The 22702-nt window shown below is 46.3% G+C and overlaps 1 protein-coding gene across 15 annotated transcripts in view; it reads left to right on the top strand.

The window, feature by feature from the left end:
• Nucleotides 1-22702, top strand: part of Eif4g3 (eukaryotic translation initiation factor 4 gamma 3) — a 218424-nt gene that overhangs the window by 164666 nt on the left and 31056 nt on the right. For 14 of the 15 annotated variants that reach the window (XM_032895707.1, XM_032895774.1, XM_032895728.1 and 11 more), the window contains 8 exons: nt 365-611; nt 4717-4850; nt 5824-5943; nt 11565-11735; nt 13861-14058; nt 18947-19093; nt 19434-19670; nt 21045-21149. In XM_032895707.1, the coding sequence (XP_032751598.1) occupies nt 365-611; nt 4717-4850; nt 5824-5943; nt 11565-11735; nt 13861-14058; nt 18947-19093; nt 19434-19670; nt 21045-21149 (1359 nt within the window). Of the gene's footprint in view, nt 1-364; nt 612-4716; nt 4851-5823; nt 5944-11564; nt 11736-13860; nt 14099-18946; nt 19094-19433; nt 19671-21044; nt 21150-22702 lie in introns of those variants that run through there. The other variant, XM_032895807.1, reaches the window with a different exon arrangement.

Below are 22702 nucleotides of genomic sequence, written 5' to 3'. Positions count from 1 at the left end.
TTAACTCAGTGTGGAGTTCATGCCTTTAGTCCTAATGAATAGAGGCAGATGGAGCCTTGAGTTCCAGCCTGGTCTACACGGTGGGCAGCCGACACTACACACAAAGAAACTCTGAAAGACGGGGCAGTTCTTTCAGGCTAACCTTGGCTACATTGAGATTCCAGAAGTCACAGGTGAGCGAATTTCAGTAACTGGCTGAACTGTCTGTGCCATGTGGCAGGCAGGAAGGTGATTTCAAACTTGTTCTCGTGCCCTGTGCTGAGTGCAGACACTGTCATCTTGAGTGGCGTGTTTTCCTGTGTCTGTTGTGTACACTGTACAAATTTACATTGTAATGTGAATCCCATCTTTACTTGTCCTCTAGCCTAAAGCAGAAGAAGAGCTTTCAGTTGATAGTGTCCTTGAACCTGAGCAAGAGAAGATGAGCCAAGGGTTTCAGTTTGAGAGAGACCCCTCTACCCTGAAAAGAGCGAAAGCTGAGGAAGAAAATGGAGAAGAAGCAGAGCCTGTGCGCAATGGTGCTGAGAGTGCTTCCGAGGGGGAAGGAGGAGATGCTAATTCAGGCTCTACCGATAGCTCTGGAGATGGGGTCACATTCCCATTTAAAGCAGGTGAGCTGTCCCCAACTTCCTGTGTCCCTTCTCTGTTCCTGTGTGGTCTTAACGAAATGTCTCCACATCCTGATGGCAGGAGCTTGTCATAAAGTAAGGGTTAAGGGCAGATAGGTTAACCCAGGGTGGATTTAACAACTAGTAAAGAGATGTAGTCCTCTCCAAGCCCTCACTGCCCCAGCACAACAGCCAATGGGAATCTGCAAAACATGGGACTCTGCAGAGCATGGGACTCCGCAGAGCATGGGACTCCGCAGAGCATGGGACTCCGCAGAGCATGGGACTCCGCAGAGCATGTTGTTAGAGTTCAGTAAGACAAGTCTGTTGTCTTCACATTCGTCTACAGTGGTGTTGGAGTTGCAGCCAGCACCCTGAAGACGGACCTCCCTCCCCCTGGACTTAGGTGTTTTCTCTCCCCATGACTGAGCAGTGTCCAGACTAGCAGGTAGAGTGGATGCACCATGATCATAGCAAGGAGTTGTGCAAAATTAGTGAGACCAGAGGCTCTCACATTTAGGAGAACATGGATGTATTCACACCCTGTCCTGTAAGGACAGAGTTCTGTCTGCAGCGCTTGAGAAACCAAATCACTGTCTGCTGGTTCTGCAAGACATGATTGCTGTGGACCGTCATGGAGGGACATGCTGTCAGCAGGTCCAGCTGGGACTCCTTGGATGTGAACTTTGGGCTCAGTGAAAGTTTTTCTGTACCAGAAGAAAGTAAAGTTCATAAAGCAGCCCTTGAATTAAAAGTGCTAGGCTGGAAATAGACCAGGCCAGGGTGTTTCAAAATGTTGCTTTTCATTTCCTTCATAGGCTGTGAAATTACAGAGCATTAAGCAGTAGTATCTTAAGAAGAGTAATGAAACAGCGTTGCTGCTGTTTCCTGTAGGATGAGTGGTGTTCCTGAGAGTCTCCATCAGTCCTGCTTTTGTCATGTGGTCCTTATTCCTTCTGTGATGGATTAAGTCATTGTCTCACTGTGTTCCAACCGCTTGAGGGATCAATTATAGGCAATTTCATAAATGTATGCAGTTTACCTTCTGTCACTGCCTGCATCTTTCTGGACATTTTATAGTTAAATAATATTGGGAAATCCCTAACATACACTTCCCATGTTGAATTGGTTTTTTAAAAAAAATTTTGGTTTAATTTTAAATACTAGGACACTTTTTCTACTGAGCTATGTTACAGTCCTGTTTTACTTTTCAGCACAACTCACTTTGTATCCCAGGCTGACCTGGACTTGCACTCCTTGTGCCTCCGCCCCCAGAAGACCTGGGATTGCATGTGCTGCCAGGCCTGGCCGTCGTGGACAGCACCACTACTCCCAGTTGATGTGCTTGTTTACATCCTAACGCTGCATTCTTATCGCACATCGAATTTAGCAGCTATTAAGCAGAACAGTTTTGTATAAAAACCTCTTTTTTAAATTCTAGGAGCAATGTCTCCCACCAGATCCCTAAACACTGATGGTGACCACCAGCCTTTTCTTCATAATTCAGCCAACAGTGCTGTCCTTGCTTAGTTACAGGGTCCAGCTCTCTGACGACCCTCTGATTTCCTTTAACCTTGTAATCCTTGTGTAGCAGTAAGTTTCGGAAAGGGATGGTTTAAATCCTAAACCTCAATAAGTTATCTACTTTCTAATAATAGAGTTACGTAAGACAGGCTTGGTTTGAAAATGTCTTCATAACATTAAGAGAGTCTTTTATGGTAGGAACCCAAACAACACAAAGTCCTGCTCCTGGGACATGATCTGGGGCTCTCCCCTTAAAAGCATATACTAACTACAGTAGACTGGAGTTTGGTTCCCAGCCTCAACCTCAGACAGCTTACAAGTGCCTACAACTCCAGCTCCAGGGATCCCTGCCGCCCGGGCCTCTGCATATGCACAGACCCACATATTTAACGTTTTTAAGCAGAGGAAGCTGGAGAAATAGCTCAGCAGTTAAGAGCATTGGCTGCTCTTCCAGAGGCACTGAGTTCAATTCCCAGCAACCACATGGTGGCTCACAACCATCTGTAATGGGATCTGATTCCCTCCTGTGGTGTCTGAAGACAGCTACAGTGTACTCATATGCATAAATTTAAATAAATAATTTTTTAAAGTTTTTAAGCTGAAATTTTTTTTAAACAAAAGTGAAGTTAAATGGTTGATACAACACAGACAGAGTCAAGATAAATTCCTGTGGCAAAATACTAATTGCAAATTTGTAATAAATCGGGAGCTGAGGCATCCCTGATAGTTCACGTTGTCATCCTAGCACTCTGAAGCTGAGCTCCGCAGTGAAACCCTGCTTCTAAAACGTAAGACCATGGGTCAGGCTTTCTCACTGGAACCCAACTTAGTTTCTTCAAATTAAATTGAAAACAAAGATGAAACTCCTCACTCTAGCTGATTAGGCTTTCATTGTCTGAGGTAAACTATTCTTTAAAGTGGCGGTGCCATGTGAACAACCATGTGGCTGGCCATGTTTCTCAGGAAGCTAAAGTCTTGTCCATTTCCTTATTTCTGCAGCCTTCCTCCTTGACGGTCCTTGTATGTCCTTAAGAGCCTGGATGGCTGGGCAGTGATGAAACCTGCCTTTACTCTCAGCGCTAGGGAGGCAGAGACAAGAGGATCTCTGTAAGCTCAAGGCCAGCCTTGTTTACAGAGCTCCTTCCAGGACAGCCAAAGCCACACAGGGAAACCCTGTCTTGAAAAACATCAACAAAGGCGAGCCTGGCCACAAGAGTGTGGAGCAGTGCCTGGGCCGTCCTTCCAGGAGTTGTCATATGTGGGTGTTTGCAGTCTTCACTCTTCCTCAGCTGTCAGGGTGCCTGTGCTAACCGTGATGAGGCCTGGGGGCTGCGCAGCCTTAGGGGATCAGCTGAGGTTGGACACAGCATTGAATGCAGGCCAAAGACTGATGATCTCTGGCCTTGTAGCTTTCTCAGCTCTATTGGATGCTGTTAGCCTCTGGAGATGTGACACTCTCCTGCTTATTCTGTGGCTGAAAACCACTGGCTGTGGAGATTGACACATGCTGTATAGCAGCCAGCTTGACAAGAGCCCTATTGCAGACCAGGCTAGTCATGGCGTGAAGTGGAAAATGGCTGCATCGCTGCATTTGGATGGGTGCTTGGAACAATGGACTGATGGATGGATGCATGGATGAATGGATGGATGGATGGATGGATGGATGGGTGGATGGATGGATGGATGAGTGGATGGATGGATGGATGGATGGATGTGTGGATAGCTCAGATAACCCCAAGCCAAAGCATCACTTTTATTTCTTTTCTCTAGCCTTTTTGTAGATAAAAGTTCTTAGAAAATTACCTCATGGATAAAATGTTAAAATGGGAGTTAGGAAAGGACGTTGATATTAAGTTCAAAGCAGTGTTTCATTCTATATGCTCAGGACAAGTTCAAAGCCACAGCTGCCTTATCATAGTGCACACCTGTGGCTTCATCCTTGGACCTCATGCTTTTCCCAGAGCACAAACTTCATGTTTTTCTGTGAACACAAAGTTGTCCCAAGGCTTTACCGCCTCTTAGTATAATGTGAAAGCTCACTGTGATTCTTTTTTTTTTTTTTTTTTTTTTTTTCCCGGGGCTGGGGGCCGGAACCAGGGCCTTTGCTTTCTTGGCAAGCGCTCTACCACTGAGCTAAATCCCCAACCCCACTCACTGTGATTCTTAATGTGCAGCCATTGCTTACTGTTATGAGTAGTGGGCAGTTCTGTTCTTGACTCTACCTTTCTTACATCTGCATTAATTCATGAAAGTTCATATTTATGTTGATCTGCAGGAAATCTGCTCTATAGGGTAGGATAACGCCCAGGGATTATTATGTTAATTTCATAGTGACAGGAAAGGCATATCAGCTGCTAGAAGCAATCCTGAGATGAAGTCTCTTTGGGACCTTGCCTCATAGAGCTCACCCACTGCAGCCATGCAAAAACAGTGGGCCACCTCCAGGAATGCCACCTGCTAGCCTAGCCTAGCCTAGATGGCTTCTGACACTTTGAGTTTGTTTGCTTCTTTGTTTCCTTGAGGAGGTAAGGTAAATATTGAAACCGGTTTGGGCAAATTGTTTCTGCTTATGCTCTTCTTTTAGAGTCCTGGAAACCTGCAGATACAGAAGGCAAGAAGCAATATGACCGGGAGTTCCTATTGGACATCCAGTTTATGCCCGCCTGTATCCAAAAACCAGAAGGCCTACCTCCCATCAGCGATGTGGTTCTTGACAAGGTAAGCCATGTGATCTGAGGGTTGAGGGCAGACAGGTGCAATGGGAACAGCTCTTAGAACTGTTCGGTCACAGGCATAAAAATAAAATATGTAATGCTTGAGAGCCAGCTGTTCCCAGAATAAATACTGTGTCTATTTTAGGTTATTGGAAGTTGTTTCTTCTAGTCTTTATTTCATTATGTATATGAGTGTTTTGCTTGCATGTATGCATGAGGTGCCCAAGGAGATCAGGAGTGGGTGTCACATCTAGAACTGGAGTTGAAGATAGTTGAGCCACCATGTTGATGCCAGGAACTGAAATCCCTGGTGCCCTGTAAAAAAAATAGGTTCTCTTTACTGCTGAGCCTTCTCTACCCTGGGACGCTCAAACCGAAAGCAGGAGGGATTTAGAAGATGAAACTTAGGGAAGTCCCCAGTCCTTCATGTAGACTTAAACCTTCTCTTCTGAGTGTTTGATGTGTGTTTATTACTTATGTGTATGGATATTTACCAGCACAAATGCTTACGTATCACATATGTGCCTAGTGTCCATAGAGGCAAGAAGTGGGTGTCAGACCCCTAGGACTGGAGTTACATAGATGGTGAGTTGCTGTGTAGGTGCTGGGAACTCAAGTCCTCTGCAAATGCAGCGAGTACTCTTAACCACTGAACCATCCCTCCGTCCCCTGCTTGCTGCCTCTTTACAACTGGTTTATATGGTGTACCTACCGTAAGAGTTAGTGCAGTTTGGGCTTGTTAATCATACAGTGCGTAGAGGCACGGGCTGGTGGTTAAAGCGCTTCCCCACAGGCTGCCCCCTCACTCCTGAATGACGTCCACTTGCATCCCAGCAGCTCAGACCGAGTTTTCCGAAGGAGAATCAGAGCTTACCTCGCCCGTCAGCTCACAGCATCAGTGAAGTCTCAGTTAACTCTGTGGCACTGAATGCACTGGCACACGTGTGCTTCAAGCTCTTCTGTGCTTCTTCATGCAGATCAACCAGCCCAGATTGCCAATGCGGACCCTGGATCCTCGAATTTTGCCTCGAGGACCTGATTTCACCCCAGCCTTTGCAGATTTTGGAAGACAGACGCCTGGTGGAAGAGGCGTGCCTGTAAGTTCCAGTTCCCTACCACAACTGTCAGTTAGGACTGTGGTAGACACCGTGTCTAAGCACAGGGAGCAGCTTCTAAATGCTGAGTCCTGTGATCAAGAAGTGGAAGAGGCAAAGACTGCCCTCCATGATCATCCCACATGAGTATTAAAGCAAGTGCACGGTGCCCTGCACTTTTACTGCAGTGACTCGGGCTGGTCTTTGCTTGTCTCGTCTCTAGTGTTGACTGGCACCTTCTTCTGCTATAGAACCAGCCTTGGTAGGACTCTGGGATGTCACGGTGTCCTAGAGATCCTAGTGGCTCTCTTAATCCTCTCTTTGTTTCTGCAGATTTACAAAGTGCAGAGCGGGCATGGGTTGCCAATCCTGGAACTAAGCACAGCCCCAGGCTGCAGTCCATTGGTGGTGTCTCTCTCCCCCGAGTTGCTTACCTGTAGGGACGTGCTGCATCCTTTTAAAGACAAGTTTGTGGTGATAAAGTTTTGTTTTGCTCTTGTTTACTATGGGCCATGAAGTTGCAATTTAGGCACATGGCATCTCCAGAAGTGCAATGTTAGTAACCTGCAGGTTGTCATACACACAGAAGTGGCATCACCAGTATCTGCACGGGGCACCACACTGTACCAGACTGCCTTGCAGATCAGAGGAAGCATGCGCACTATTGGTTATTCTCCACATGGGGAGTCTGCGCTGTCCGAATTGCTTGATGTGGTTCCTAAGTCATTCAGGGACAGTACAAAGCGAGGGGCCGCATTGCAGTGCGCTTCTCAGTCTTTATTACCGGCTTGTCGTTCTTTGTTTTCCAGTAGTTGATGCAAAGGAAGCTCTATGAGTTGAGAACAAGCTGTGTCTCTTGTAAAATAGTGAACATAGAAATGAAATTTTGGAGTGACACTTTGAGAAGATGGAGAAGTGACTTAGTAAAGTCTTCCTCACAAAGCCTCAGGACTTGAGTCAGTCCCCAGAATGGACCTCATGGGAAAGGCCAGGTGTACAGGTGATAGTGCTCACCTGTAACCCCAGCACCTCATTTTCAATGTGTCCTAATCGCTGCACAGGATTCCATGTGTGGGTGTAGGTGTGGGTGTTCAAATTCATGTTTATAAATGGTGTGTGTGTGTGTGTGTGTGTGTGTGTGTGTGTGTGTAAGTCATTCACTCTGTAGGACTGTTTCATGGTAACACTACAAAGTACTATGTTTTTATAAGAATACTTTTAAAGTTATCATTTATAGTGTCAATGCAAATTAAAGCTCTCACCTTTATGTAAGAGTTTATTCTAGAACTGGAGAGATGGCTCAGAGGTCAGAACATTGGCTGCTCTTCAAGAGTTCAATTCAAAGCAGCTACATGGTGGCTCCTAGTCATCTGCAATGGGATCTGGCTCCCTCTGCTGGCGCACATAAAGAAATTTATTCTAGAGCTAAATGATCAGGGCTCAAGACCAGGGATTTGGCTTTCTTCAAATGTCCCACTCTAACTTGGTGGCACTTCTGTGACATTTTTTAGTAAAAGAACAAAAGAATGTCACCTTTTCAGATACACTGATGGAAATTTTAGGTAAGGGGTTGTAGCCAGACAGGAATCTTGGCTTCTGGTCTCACAGGCTGATTATACTCCAGTCCCTGGATTATTAGAACATAGGGCTTGTTAGTGCATCCCAACAGAATCCCCTGATGATCACAAGGAAGTTAGATCCAGCACAGGGGCGGCCAATGAGTGGTTTATTAAGGGTGCTGAAGCTAGCCCTGGACAGGTGGTCTTCGAGCCATGACCTTCAGCTTTCCTCCTTCACAGCTCCATCAGTTTGCCTTGTCTAACCTTTACCATGGGGTGACTTTTTCTTCTGGGAACTTGAAGTGGGTGAGGAGATGTGTCTGAATTGGTCTCACTTGCTGGTTATAATCTCGAGGCTTGCTCATTGGTTGTTTGCAGTAGTTTCTGTAAATGACTCTTCAAGTATGCACTGTGTGAGTCGTCTTTATCTGGGGTGGGCATATGGACATACTGTGCACATGTGCACATGCCTGTGGGCAGACCAAGATCCGTGTCTCGTGTCCCCTCGGTCACAGTTGACCTTGGTTTTTAAGGCAGGCTCTCCTGTGGAACGTGGGACTTGCTGTTTCAGGTACATCTGCTGGCGGCAAGCTTTCAGGATGGTGTGTCTGCCCCCACCCAGCATCACCGAGACTACAGATGTGCACTGCACCCTGTGTCACCTGTCTTACATGGATGTGGGAGGTGTGGCGTCTCCATGTTAGCCCCTGTTCTGTCTGGCCCGGCCTTCATTCCATGTCTTGTCCATTAGTTTAGTGCTTTCCTTTTTCCTAAGTGCATTTGTTCTGGTGTTTTTTATATGCAAGTGTGGGTTAAATTGTTTGCTTGAGTTATTTCCATTCCTGAAAAGGGTACTTATCCCTACAAGCTGTCTCAGGAATAGCCTTGATCATACAATCCAGACAGTGTTTGGCTAACTGGACATCTTACCAGAGCTGTTTGGGCCAGATCCTGTGTAGAAGGTCCGTCTATAAGTAAATGTCCTCAGTCTGCTTCAGCAGCTGTCCCTGGGGAAATTTCCCTGTCTTTAGTGCCTCTCAGTTAAACCATGTCCCCTACCTTCTCTGGCCTGCTTTTGTTTGTTTTTTTAATGTTTGCTAAAACATTTGGGATCCTGCCATCTGTTCTGTGTCCTTTCTTGATACATTTGACAGTATTAACGAGATTTTGAACTTTTATCCTGAAACCCAGTGGCACCCATTTCTAGTCCTTGATTGATGGTGTAAAGGATGACTTGGAACATTTAGGCGGAAATGCTTTTAAGCTTTCTACCTAGGTTAGGACTGTATCTGACCTAGACACACAGTTTTTATGGTATTTTAGTCAATATTCCCCCCGCCCCCAGAGTTCTCTATGCATTTTAAAGTGCAAACTACTGTAGTTTGTGTCTTTTGAAGACTTTTTTTTTACTGTTAAAAATCCTCTTAAAAATAATGCCAATATTTACAGCATTTGAATGATTTATCAGAAGAAAACCCAGTTGTCGTGTGTAACAAGGCCGAGAATTGAAAGCACAGCGTCCAGGCCATGGTTGACCTTGAGCAGAGTGCTGGGTGTGAGGGTGCTCCAGGTCAGGAGAGCCTAAACTGCAGGAAATCCTGCCTGTGTCCCCAAAGAAGGATACGCGCCTTCAATTCCAGTGGAGATAGGCAGATTTCTGTGAGAACAAGGCCAGCCAGGGCTACCTGTACAGTGAGATTGTTTCAAAGGGGGGAATAGAGAGTAAACTTCAAAAACCAATAAAGGAGACTGACAAAGCATTTAAGGTGGCAGGCGTTAGTTCTACATACAAAATAATAGCGTTAAATTTTTATTTATTTTATTTTATTTATTTAAAGGTTGGGGATTTAGCTCAGCGGTAGAGCGCTTGCCTAGCAAGCACAAGGCCCTGGGTTCGGTCCCGGAAAAAAAAAATTTTATTTAAGATTTAAAAAACAAAAACATACATATGAATTCGTACATGTGTATGCAGTAACTGCAGAGGCCAGAAGAGGGCATTGGACCCCATGGAACTGCAGGTACTGGGTCTTACATAGGTGCTGTGCACTGAACTCCATTTCTTGGCAAAAACAATGGGTACTTTTTTTTTTTAAAGATTTATTCATTTGTTTTATGTTGGTCAGTACTCTATCTTCATGTACACCTGCATGCCAGAACAGGGCATCAGACCCCAGGAGAGATGGTTGTGTTTGCTGGGAACTGAACTCAAGACTTTTGGAAGAGGAGACAGTGCTCTTAACTACTGAGCTCTCTCTCCAGCCCTTTAACATTGTATTTATGTGGGTGCACACAAGTTCAGTGCCAAGGAGGCATCAGGTCTCTTGGTTTGGAATTGCAAGCAGCAGTTGAGCTGCCCAGTGAGGGTGCCAGGAACCACACTTGGGTCCTTTGGAAAACCACCATCACCACCACCACCCCCTTTTTTTTTTTTTTTTTTTTTTTTTTTTTTTTTTTTTTTGGCAGGGCTCCATGTAGCCCTGTTTCCTGGAACCTGCCATGTAGACCAGGCTGGCCTCAAACTCAGAGATCCACCTGCTTTCCCTTCCAAGTGCTGGAATTACAGGTATATACCACTATGCCTGGCCACCCAGAAACAAGCATTCCTAACTTCTGAGCTGTGTCACCAGCACTGTGCAACTAGTCTTGCTATAACAATATTTAATTTGATGACCATTGGTGTCGTCAATGTATATTGATATTATTACATGTAGGGGAAGGAAGAAATAGACTTTTTTCCAGACAATAATTAGTACCCCTTGGGTTGATGAAATCAGGAATCACACTGCTCAGCTTTAAGATTTGGTGCCTGTTGGGCTGGAGAGATGGCTCAGCGGTTAAGAGCACCGACTGTTCTTCCAGAGGTCCTGAGTTCGATTCCCAGCAACACATGGTGGCTCACAACCATCTGTGATGAGATCTGATGCCCTCCTCTGGTGTGTCTGAAGACAACTACAGTGTACTTATATAAAATAAATAAATAAATCTTTAAAAAAAAAAAAGAGTTGGTGCCTGTTACACAGAATTTAGTAATAAAGTTGTATTTAAATTCTACCTGTAAAGTTTACAAATACAGCTTTTATTTCAGTGCCTTTATTGGGTTAGAATTTATTAATAGTTCACTGACTTTTTTTGTTTGTTTTTTAAAGATTTATTTATTCATTTATTATATATAAGTACACTGTAGCTGTCTTCAGACACACCAGAAGAGGGCATCGGATATCTTTACAGATGGTTGTGAGCCACCATGTGGTTGCTGGGAATTGAACTCAGGACCTCTGGAAGAGCAGTCGGTGCTCTTAACCACCGAGCCATCTCTCCAGCCCCAGTTCACTGATTTTTGACAAAGGATCTTACCGTTAGCTCAGGCTGTCCTAGAACTCAGTGTAGCCCAGGCTGACATTTCTGTCTTCTGTCCCACGTGCTGGGATGACAGTTGTGTGAGTGTGCATTACCACAACTAGTACAAATAGTTTGTTTCTTTCCTTTTCTTTTACAAATAGTGTTTGAAACAGCTTTGTAACTGGTGATGTCTCCGTGAATGTTTGTGGCGCAGGAAATAACTAGTCCTGGGGCAGGCATCAAGGCCTGTGTGGTGTAACTTTCATTGAGCAACAGGCTTCCTGGGTTGGAGTGGTAGCTTATCAGACACCATTTTTTTTTTAAAGATTTATTTATTTAATGTATATGAGTACAATGTAGCTGTTTCAGACACAATAGAAGAGGGCATCAGATCCCATTACAGATGGTTGTGAGCCACCATGTGGTTGCTGGGATTTGAACTCAGGACCTCTGGAAGAGCAGGTACTGCTCTTAACCTCTGAGCCACCTCTCCAGCCCCAGACACCATTTTTTGATCCTTGTGGACCTTAGAGGTAGAGCTGTTGTTATGATGGTGTCCTGAGGCGTTTTCTCCCTCCTGGCTCCTGAGGAAGATTATTTCTAACTTGGACACCTCATACCTGGTCTTTTCATCTAGAAGTGTTTGCTGTCAACGTGAGGCCTGAGCAGCCCCACAGAAGCGGGCTGCTGTGAGTTCTCTGAATGCTTGTAATGTTCTTGTCCTAGTTGTTGAGTGTTGGACCTCGGAGGTCTCAACCTGGCCAGAGAAGGGAGCCCAGGAAGATAATTACTGTCTCCGTAAAAGAAGACGTGCACTTGAGAAAGGCAGAGAATGCCTGGAAGCCCAGCCAGAAGCGGGACAGCCATGCCGATGACCCCGAAAGCATTAAAACGCAGGTGAGGAGCCTGTGCCCAAGCCTTGGGCAGGAGCCTACTGCTAGCTTTAGCCTTCCCTTGTAAGCTCTTCCACATTATCTGTGTTTGGGAAGGTTAACGGTGTTTGTTAGCCTCTGTACCTGGCTTTTTTTGTCCTTTTCTCCCCTAATAGCATTGTACTGAGGCCCACATGATTATTAAAAATAATCTCATCTGTGTTGGTGGCCCTACAGTGTCATTCCAGTAACAGCTGTGTAGACCAGGCTGGCCTGGAGCTCAACCTTGCCCTTTACCACTAGGGTGCCACTTTCATTATTCCTCTTCTGCAGAGCCGCCACACTTTGTTTCCATTGTGTTGGTGACCAGCCTGTCACCCAAGGACCAAGCTTTCTGCTTGCTTGTATCTCTGTGCACTGAATGCACGCCTTGTGCTGCCAGAGGCTAGAAAGGGAGGGGCATCAGATCCCCTGAAAGTGGAGAAAGAAATAAGACAGTCATGAGCTGCCCGTGGATGCTGGAAAATGAATCTGTTTGGGGTGTTTAGTTTTGTCTTTACATCTATAGTATGGAACTGACTCCTGGATTTTTTTTCTTCTTTTTTTTTTCTTTTTTACTAAAAGATAACATAGAAATCCTGTAGATGACTTTGGCAAAAACTCACATTACAGCAACAGTGAGCCTCCCAGCAGGTGGATGAGGTCATCACCTCCCTCTGCTCGGGTCTTGTCTCCCTCTTCCTTCAGGGCTCAGTCGTTCTTAGAAAGCTCCTGTGGCTGTCTTGTTAGGTCTTTAAGTACTAGGTGGGTCAGTGCTGCTAACGATGGTCCCGTCTCGTTTCTGGTGGAAGTAGAGCTGACAGCTGTGGTTCCTGCAGATTCCTCACAGCTGCTGCAGCAGCTGCTTAGACTTGTAGCCCTGCTGGGAAGTCACCAGTTCCAGGGGATCAGAAGCAAGACAGTGTCTCAAATACAGGGATGGAGGGAGGGAGGGGGAAGGCCGACTGCCTTTGCAGCTTGCTGTTACCCTGAGGTCACTGGGCTCCTTGCTGACCAGGAGCTCCTTTTTGTAGACTCCTTGCAGTCAGGCCCTGTGGGCAGGCAGCTGTCGCCCTTGGAGGACTGGGCTGGTCGCTCCCTCTCCGGTGTTGGTCTGTGTTTCCTTCTTACACTGAGGCCCTTTCACAGGGCACTGAACAGCAGTGGTAAAAGTAGCATAGACATGCTAGCTGCTCATCCTGGTCTACTGTTTCTAAACGACATTCTTCTTACTAGCTCTAATTCAACTCTCTGGGACAGGGCCTCTCCCAGAACTCCCTCTACAGACCATGCTGGCCTCGAGCTCAAAGAGATGGCCTGCCTCTGCCTCCTGAGTGCTGGGATTAAAAGTCCTACACCACTGCCACCTCCACCTGGCTCTGTCTAGCTCTAAGCTGCTTATTCAAAACAAGCAAAAGCCTAGTTTGACTTTTACGTTTAGTGACTACCCACTAGTCACATGGCGGGACTGGAGGGGTGCCTGTGATTCCAGCTCCTAGGATCTGGCCTAATGATTCAAGGACAGCCTAGGATATACGAGACACTGTCTTAATTTTTTTTTTTTAATTAAAATCTTTTTACTTAGCCCTAATTAGGAACAAACTTTTAAAAATGACAGTCATTCAAAGGTTGCACCAACCATATTTTTTTTTTTTTTTTTTTTTTTTTGGTTTTTTTTTTTTTGAGCTGGGGACCGGGGGTCAGGGGACCTTTGCGCCTTGCGCTTCCTAGGCAACGCTCTACCACTGAGCTAAATCCCCAACCCCAGCACCAACCATTTTAAAGCTTTAGATGCACCTTGTCATGGTCTGAGAAATGCCCGGGGGTCAGGGGACTGTTTCGAAGTTGAACCTGTTGTATGTGATACTAGAAACCCCGCCGCCACTCCCGTGAGTTCCTAGTTCCACAGGAGAAAAGTGGAAGAGGAAACCAAACCACATGCAGTTTTCCTGACCAACCTTTGTGTGACTGAAGTCCTCCCTCCCTGCAATGCTCCACAGTCCAGAGCAGTGTGGGAGTCCCTCGGTGTTAAGTGGGCTCAGTTCATTAAGACTGGCTAACGCTGTTTATTCATTAAGGCTGGCTAACGCTGTTTGCTCTGCTCCTCTTAGGAACTTTTCAGAAAAGTTCGAAGTATCCTAAATAAACTGACACCACAGATGTTCAACCAGCTGATGAAGCAAGTGTCGGCACTTACCGTGGACACGGAGGAGCGGCTAAAGGGGGTCATCGACCTGGTCTTTGAGAAGGCTATCGATGAGCCCAGCTTCTCTGTGGCGTACGCAAACATGTGTCGGTGCCTAGTAACGGTAAGAAGAGAGGAAGCAGTAAACCGAGAGTCGCCAAGAGGTATACTCTCCCTCGGTGTAGTCTTCCCACAGTGTCATTGCAGGGCAAAGGGGAGAATATTGCTAGCCCTGCTGTATTATATTGTCACAGAAAGAAAAGAATTTTGCAAAAATAATGTCTGTCCCCACCTCTGGGGAGTATATGGAGACTTGCTTGAAATGGGCACAGGCATATGGTCTCCTCCAATCCTCCTCCTCTCTGAGTGAGGTTTATGCTAGTAATATGGAATTATATCACAGGCAACAATTTTATTCTGGAGTATCATAGAACTAGAGCATGTGCTAACTTTAACATAAACTAAATCTAAAATTAAATTAACTTCTAATTTCTACTCTCTGAAACTGAAAAGATAGTTGTCTTGTCATCAAAAATGTTCAAAATCTGATCGTTTGCTCTCTGGCTAGACATAATAGCTCACACTTCAGTCCTAGCACAGGAGAATGATCGCTGAGAGGTCAGACCTGCCCAGGATACAAAATCAGATCATCTCAACAACAAGGAAAAACATATACACAAATAAGCAATTTCCTCTTCTTAAATTGTCACAGACATTAATTTAATCCATAGCATACATGTGAACACACATAAATATGAATAAGATGTAAAACAAGAGAAACACGGACACAGTGTTGAAGCACTGTAAGACAGCATTCCTGCTTAGACGGTCATCCAGCTGCCGCAGACAGTCGTAGAAAGGGAAAGCAAAAGAGAGTGAGGCGGGCTGGCGCTGTCACCGGCCCAGCTCCCACACCAGCACCGGCCGCCTGAGCCTCCCATCACTCATTGCTACTACATCACTGTGTGGCTGTGTGTGGCAGACACAGTGACATGGTGCACATGCAGCAGTGCGTGTGCCTGGGAGACCAGAGAGGGTGTGGGACTCCCTGTGGTGACAGGCAGTTGTGAATGGCCTGATTTGGGTGCTGGGAACTTAGCACTGATCCTCTAGCAAAGCGTGAGTGCTCCCCCGGCCCTCCAGTGTTCTTCTTTGTTAATTGACAGAACCTTAGCTCTAAAGTTGAGCTGGATCGGTCTTCTCACCAACCGTCAGCTCTGCAGACACTTCCTGTTAGTGTCGGCCTCCTTGACAGCACAGGTTGGAGGAGGTGCCACACACTGCTCAAGGAGAGACCGATGTCTGACAACAGAGTTCTCCAGCCCAACTGACATGTGTGAAGAAGCGCTACCTGGGTAGTGTTGTCCCGGATTAAGGAGAATGTGTGCTCTCATTGTTTACAGGATTTTATTTCAGTCTCAGCGCTGTGTACAGAGATTGTGTGCTTTAGACTTCACAGCCTCTCACTGTCCCTCTCCCTCATTGTTGTGCTTTTTTTGTGCAAGAAACCCTAAGCAAGCTGTGTAATCAGTGAGCACCTCCGTGTGAACGCTTCCAGGTGCCTTGAGCCCACCTGCCACTGTAAAACTGAATGAGTGCACTCTCGTGTTATTTTACATTGCTTAGGTGAACAAAATGGAGTCCCTCTTTTTCTCACGTTGTTAGGTACATTGAAGAAATTGATACTACAGACTTTTGAACAAGCCACACATTTGCACCTGGTGCCTTTCCCTACCACCTTGTGCTCAGGCAAACCTTGTACACTTCAGTGTCATAAGAGAGGAAGGCTGGCTTCTGATATCATCGCTTCCCCCAGTTCAATAAGAAATGACTAAAGATCACACTGCAGGACTCTCGGCCGACTAGAAGCTAAAATTCAACACCTTCAGTACCTCAGAGATAAGTGGCATGGAGAAATATGGTCAAGAGAAATGTCCTCCAAGCAACTGTGCCTATTAATAATGACGGTTTCAGGCAGGAGTGTCATCGTGTGTCATTGCACATTCTATGCCAGCAGGACCCTGTCTCAGCATAGAGGAACAATGTGTTACCCAAGGCACTGCAGCTCATTCCTGTAACCCAGCGCTCAGGAGCAGATACAGCAGGATCGGGAAAAGCCCAAGGCCAGCCTGGGTTATGTACTGAGCTCTAGGCTAGCCAGAGCTATGTATAGCAGAACCCATTCCCAAATTGTAAAATATAAATAATTTTTAATTAAATTAATAAGCTAATTTTGTAACCTTAAGTTGCCATATTTTGTTCTAATTAATTACCGTGAAAATGAAAATCCTCATTTCAGAATGCCTCTACGTTACATGCTGCTCAGGTCCTCACATCTAAAATGCTCCTTCGTGTCTGAGAGAATGAAGGCCTGAATACAGAAGTGCGCTGGCCAGTTTTATGCCAACTTCATACAAGTTGGAATCATCAGAGAGGGAGGGAGCCTTGGTTGAGAAAATGCCTTCATAAGATCGGGCTATAGGCAAGACCCTAGGACATACTCTTAACTAATGATTGATGTGAGCGGGCCCAGCCCACTGTGGGCAGTGCCATCCCTAGGCTAGTGGTCCTGGGTTCTGTAAGGAAGCATGCTGAGCAAGCCAGTTAGCAGCACCCCTCCAAGGCCTTCAGGTTTCTGCTTGAATTTCTGCCCTCACTGCTTTCAACTGTGAATGAAATAAAACCTTTTCTCCCCAAATTGCTTTTAGTCATGGTTTCTATCACAGAAATATTAGCCCTAACTAAGACAAAGGGTAAAGAATTTGAGCAGGTGTCATAAAGCAGGCCTGTATTTCCAACAGGAACATGAGAAGGAAGGCCAAGGCTCTCAGGTATATAGCCTGGAATACTTGGGACGCTGTCTCAGAAAGTCAGGAGGATAAAACAAGAACTTGTAAAACTCCTTCCCTGGGGTTGGGGATTTGGCTCAGTGGTAGAGCGCTTGCCTAGCAACCGCAAGGCCCTGGGTTCTGTCCCCAGCTCCAACAAAAAGAAAAGAAAAAAACAAAAAAAAACCTCCTTTCGTGCCCCCTGGAGAGGTCCCCTTGTGTCTCATCTGTGGCAGGTGTGTGTGTCTGAGGCATAGTGAAGGAAGATTCCAAGGGAGGATGAAGCATCTGGGTGTTAATGTTCCCTGGAAAGGTGTAGGGGAAATGAGGAGAGAGTGATGGATTGAGAGTGGGTCAGAATCTGCCATGAGGACGCGAGAGGAAGCAGGTGTGGTGCCACACAGCTGTGAGCCCAGCCCTGGGAAGCTGTCAGGGTCCTCAGGAGGTGGGGCCCATGTGGTCTAACCCATCAAACATCTGCCTCACACCCTCAGATGTGACCGGGGTGACCTGGGTGTGCGCCTGTACCTCTTGCACAGGCACTGAAGCAGCAGCCAGCTTTTCAAAATGAGCGCTCCACTCGGGTTTGCAGGCCTCCTTCTGCGTCTCTGGATGACTCCAGTACAGATGTCTTTTCTTGCTTCTGTGCAGTGTACATAGCCTGTTGCATACACTGGCCACAGAGAGAAGATAGCAGTAGGATGATAGTCATACAGTGACATCCCAAATGCTGGGATTGAGGCCTGTGCCCAATTAACTGTCACCTTGAAGACTCTTGAGATGTGGGCCCTGGTGTGATAGTAGGGTGGCCCTGACTGCCCTGGGATGTCATTGCTGTTCTGTTCTTTGCGTCGGCTGACATCAGGGCTATGGCAGCTTTTCCACATTTTTTCTAAATTGTAGGTCCTGATTTTCCCTGCTTCCTAAGAGGCCACAGTGCTGGCCTCTGGGCTGGGTAGAAGCGCAGTAACTGATCTTCCCTGCATCATAGGAGTGCACTGACGGGTGTTCCATACTGTCATGGGTCTGCCTGCCACCTTCTCCAGCCTTTCAGTCCTGACCAGGTGTCCACATCCATTTGGTTGAGAAGATTAATTCTCTCCATTAGTCTCAACAGCATATCTGATCCCAGTACTTGGGAGACAGAGGTAGAGGCAGGAGAATGGGGAGTTTAAGGTCATCCATAGCTTTACAGTAAGGTCAAGGCCAGCCTGAGCTGCAGAAGGCTCTGTATCAAAAACAAATCAAACAGCATGGCGTTGAGTGTTTGGTTAGTGCTTCATCCCTGCTACAAACCAAGTCAGAGGGGTGGGATAGATTGGTGACACATGCCTGTAGTACCAGCACTAAGGTGCCATAGGCAGTAGAAGTCCAGATTTAAGGCCACCTTGACTTCTCTAAGGAGACCCCAGCCTGCCTAAAGTAATGAGACCCTGACTCAGAAACAGCTACAGAAAAGAAAGAGAAAGGTTTCCCCCACTTGGCCTAGGCAGTGATGGATCCACTCTGAATCCAGAAAAGCCCTTTTATACAGTATCTGAGTAGGAGACTTTCCTGTTTTGTTTGAGTGGATGCTCCATTCTGCTGTCTAAATAAAGGGAGGGTGAGGTGGCTCGGCGGGTAGAGGTGCTTGCTGCAAAACTTTGACGACCTGAGTTTGATCCCCATAGCCCAAGTAGAAAGTGAGAATTCTCCATGGATGCACCAAGCACATGTACATGTACGTACATCACACACACACACACACACACACACACACACACACACACACACACACACCTCATATGTAAATACAATAATAATAAGGTCTAAACAAAGGGATAACCTTTTTTAAACCTTCCACAGTTTAAAAGTGTAGCTGTATGGTAGTAACCACTGTACTGATAGCGGATTCCTCTTCAGCTTGGAACGTATCCACGAAAGACGGAAGGTGTTGTCTTTTCTGCATAAGAGACAAGACTGCTTTCCGTTGCTCTGTGTAAAAGACTGAGGCTGGGGTTGGGGATTTAGCTCAGTGGAAGAGCGCTTGCCTAGCGAGCACAAAGCCCTGGGTTTGGTCCCCAGCTCTGGGGAAAAAAAAAAAAAAAAAAAAGACTGAGGCTATATTTTTTTTAGAATGTTTATCTGTGTGTCTGTCTGCATTAAGTAATCTGGCTGCCTTTGTGCTTTCCTCTTTGAATGCAGCTGAAGGTACCTATGGCAGACAAGCCCGGTAACACAGTAAATTTCCGGAAGCTGCTGCTTAATCGTTGCCAGAAGGAGTTTGAAAAGGATAAAGCAGATGATGACGTCTTTGAGAAGAAGCAGAAAGAACTGGAAGCTGCCAGTGCTGTAAGACCTTCACTTCAAGTACTGTCAGAGGGACCGTGTGTGTGTGTGTGTGTGTGTGTGTGTGTGTGTGTGTGTGTGTGTGTGTGTGTGTGTGTGTGTGTGTGCTGCGCATGCGTGGAGATGCATTGTATTGGTACTTAGAGGCACTGGGCTCCATAGCAAACGCTAGTCTAACACCAGGCTTGGGAGAGTTGCTCGGCTCACAAGTCTTGAAGAACGCATACTTGGGTGTGTAGGTCTTTTTCTCTGAGGCGTGAGGTCCCTTGGTCCATATTGGAGCATTTGAGCCCAGGAGTACAGCCCTCTGATCCTAGGTGTTCTTCCCCACTTTACACAACAGCCAGAGGAAAGGACGAGGCTTCACGATGAGCTGGAAGAAGCCAAGGACAAAGCCCGGCGGAGATCCATCGGCAACATCAAGTTCATCGGAGAGCTCTTTAAACTCAAAATGCTGACGGAGGCCATCATGCATGATTGTGTGGTGAAGCTGCTAAAGAACCATGATGAGGAATCCCTGGAGTGCCTGTGTCGCCTGCTCACCACCATCGGCAAAGACCTGGACTTTGAGAAAGCAAAGGTACCAACCAGAGACTCGGAAGACTCCACCAGGGGCTCTCAGTCAAGAGCAGTCTGTGTGCAGGGTCCTCCCGCCCTCCTCACTGCATGTGTGTGACTGGCAGTGCTCCTCACCTCACTTGTGTTAGCTCTAAGGTGAGGTGCTCCCTAGTCACGTGCAGGTCAGTCTGCAGACTCTAGGTTGGTCCTTCTCTTGTCTCTCTTCTCTCATAACCATTTTATAGGTTATATGCAGAAGCAGGTTGAGAAATGGATCAGACTTGAAAAAGGAAAGAAGAGCTAGTGGGATTGTTTGTTTCTCTTGCGACAGGATCTCCTGTATATCTAAGACTGACCTCCTAGGGACAGCATGTGTGCGTCACTCTGCCTACTTCAAGTCACTTTTTTGTTAGGCTTTGATTTTTTGAGTCAGGGTCTCGCTATGTAGACCCTGGCTGTCCTGGAACTCACTTCGTAGAGTTGACTAGCTTTGAACTCAAAAGATCTGCCCGCCTCTGCTCCTGAGTGCTGGGGTTAAATGCATGGGACGTCATGCCCAGTTCTCATTTGCTTCTTAAGTTTATGGACTAATTGATGACATTGCCTCCTAACCATTGTATAGGAAGGTATAAAGAGTACTTTAAGTAAGACATAGTCTGGCACTATACAAATAAAGGAAACATTAGAAAAGCTTCAAAGAAATAATATCAAAGATGAGTCACCTAGGGCTATGTTTGTATGTGACAGAAAGTTCCGAACACCAGGAGTGTACAAGATTGGGGTATTTCCTCTGTGTCACCTGAGTTCAGAGGGAAGGCCTTCCAGCTTTCTGGCCTAAGCTCTGAGCATCCTACAACGCTCTCTGTTTTCCTTACTGTCAGCAGAGCGCGTAGGAATGAAACAGAGGGGCTGCAGTGTCACGGGCCGGGAGCCTCCTGAGTGTGCTCTCCTAGTGCACACTGTATTCTCCATTAAATGCCAGTACTGGGGAAAGGGAAGCGGGTGAATGCTTGCAGGTGCTTGCTTGCTAAGCCTGTCAGCCTGAGTTAGAGCCTTGGGATCCATATGGCGGAAGGAGAGGACCGACTCCCACAAGTCTCCCCCACCTCCACCTGTGGATACATACAAACACAATACAGAGTCAGTGAAATTTCACCAGTGCTTCTCGCCATGTTGCTCTTAAATTCCCCAAAAATCTACTTGCTACCTTAGTGTGGTCCATTATACATCTGTAATTATTCCAGCACTCAGGAGGCTGAGGCAGGAGGATAACAAGTTTGAGGCAGCCTAGACTGTAGAGTGAGACTCTTTATAATAAAGACAAAAAATAAAAGTACATGAAAAAAAGAAAATTTGATTTCTTAGCCAGAAATCATGGTGGTTTTATTATTTGCAGCCGCGCATGGACCAGTACTTTAACCAGATGGAGAAAATTGTCAAAGAAAGGAAAACTTCCTCCCGGATTCGGTTCATGCTTCAGGATGTAATTGACCTCAGGCTGGTAAGTTAGGTTTTATCAATAAATACCATGACCAAAACCATTTGGGAAGGGGAGGGTTTCTTTCAGTTTACAGTTTTACAACACAGAAGGCAGGGACTGAAAAGGCGGCCATGAAGGAGTGCTGCTTGCCTGCTTACTCAGCCTTCTTTTTCACACAGCTCAGGACCACATCCATTAATCAAGGAAATGCCCTACAGACTGTCTAGTCAGTCTGGGTGGAGGCATATTCTCAATTGAGAGTCTTCTTCGGATAACTCTAGCTCGTGTCAAGGTGACAAAAGGTGGTAGGGAAGGGAAATCAGATAGACTTGAGTGAAAAAGTCGGTGGTGTTTGTTTGGGTGGCAAGCTCTTTTGCTTCATGCCCAGCACTGAAGTGACAGGAAGAAGGTGCTGCCTGACTTGTCCTTTCCCAGTTACCGCACCACACTGCCGCTCTGACATTGCCCATCTGAGTTCAGTACTGGTCAGTGAGACCCAGGCTTTCTAAACTGAACAGCCAGAGTCTCGTCTCCACAGTGAACATGTTGAGCTCGTAGCCATGTGATCTCTACAGTGCTATTGCCATCCTCTGCCCTTACATACTCGGTGACATAACTGTGTCCATTGACACTCGTGGATGTTGCTATTCTGCACCCTGTCTGCCTCGGCTGGAAGCTCATCCCTCACCGCCCTCAGTCCTCAGGGCACCTAGGAGGCTGCTTTGTCTTGTCAGACCCCAGGTGTGACCTTAATAGCAAAAGCTGGGACCTGTTGCCCAGAGCTCCCTCACAAGGCAAACTCAACCCATTTTCCACCCACGTCTCCACCACGTTTGCTCATTTCAGCCATCAGAAGGGAGGCTGGGATGGAGTGAGGCAAGTTTTGTCTCCTGAGAAGAGAGAAGCAACATTGAGTGGCATTCTAGGGAGGGTACCAGAGTCATATTAAAGGAATAAAAATGGCTGTCACCTTTGATTTAGAGACCCTGTGAACTATGACATAAATTGAGTATTAACCCCTCATGTCACACAGTCCTGGAGAATCTTCCTTCTTCCCAACCCACCGCCTTTCCCTTCTGTGTCGGCAGTGTTGGCAGCTGCATTACACTCTTTTTTTTTTTTAACATTTATTTATTTATTATGTATACGTCATACAGCTTTCTGCCTGCATGTATGCCTGCAGGCCAGAAGAGGGAACCAGACCTGATTACAGATGGTTGTGAGCCACCATGTGGTTGCTGGGAATTGAACTCAGGACCTTTGGAAGAGCAGACAGTGCTCTTAACCACTGAGCCATCTCTCCAGCCCCCTAGACACTCTTTCCTTCTGACTTTTACCCTCCACTTGTTGGAATGGGCACTGCACACCCCGCCGTAGTTGATTGTTTCCTTAGCTTGAAACCATAAAGCACACAGCCAGCTGGGGTACTGGCATGCCTCTCCCTATGGTAGGTATTTTATATGGTTGCCACACTGGAAAGTATATGTTTTGTCCTTTTGCCCGGACAGGGGCTATTAACAGGTTTCTCTGTATAGCCCTGGATATCCTGTAGACCAGACTGGCTTCAAATTCAT

Source organism: Rattus rattus, chromosome 1 (assembly GCF_011064425.1).
Source record: "Rattus rattus isolate New Zealand chromosome 1, Rrattus_CSIRO_v1, whole genome shotgun sequence".
Taxonomy (NCBI): domain Eukaryota; kingdom Metazoa; phylum Chordata; class Mammalia; order Rodentia; family Muridae; genus Rattus; species Rattus rattus.
The sequence above is the reverse complement of the archived record's forward strand: the minus strand, read 5'-3'. Positions and strand labels throughout refer to the sequence as shown.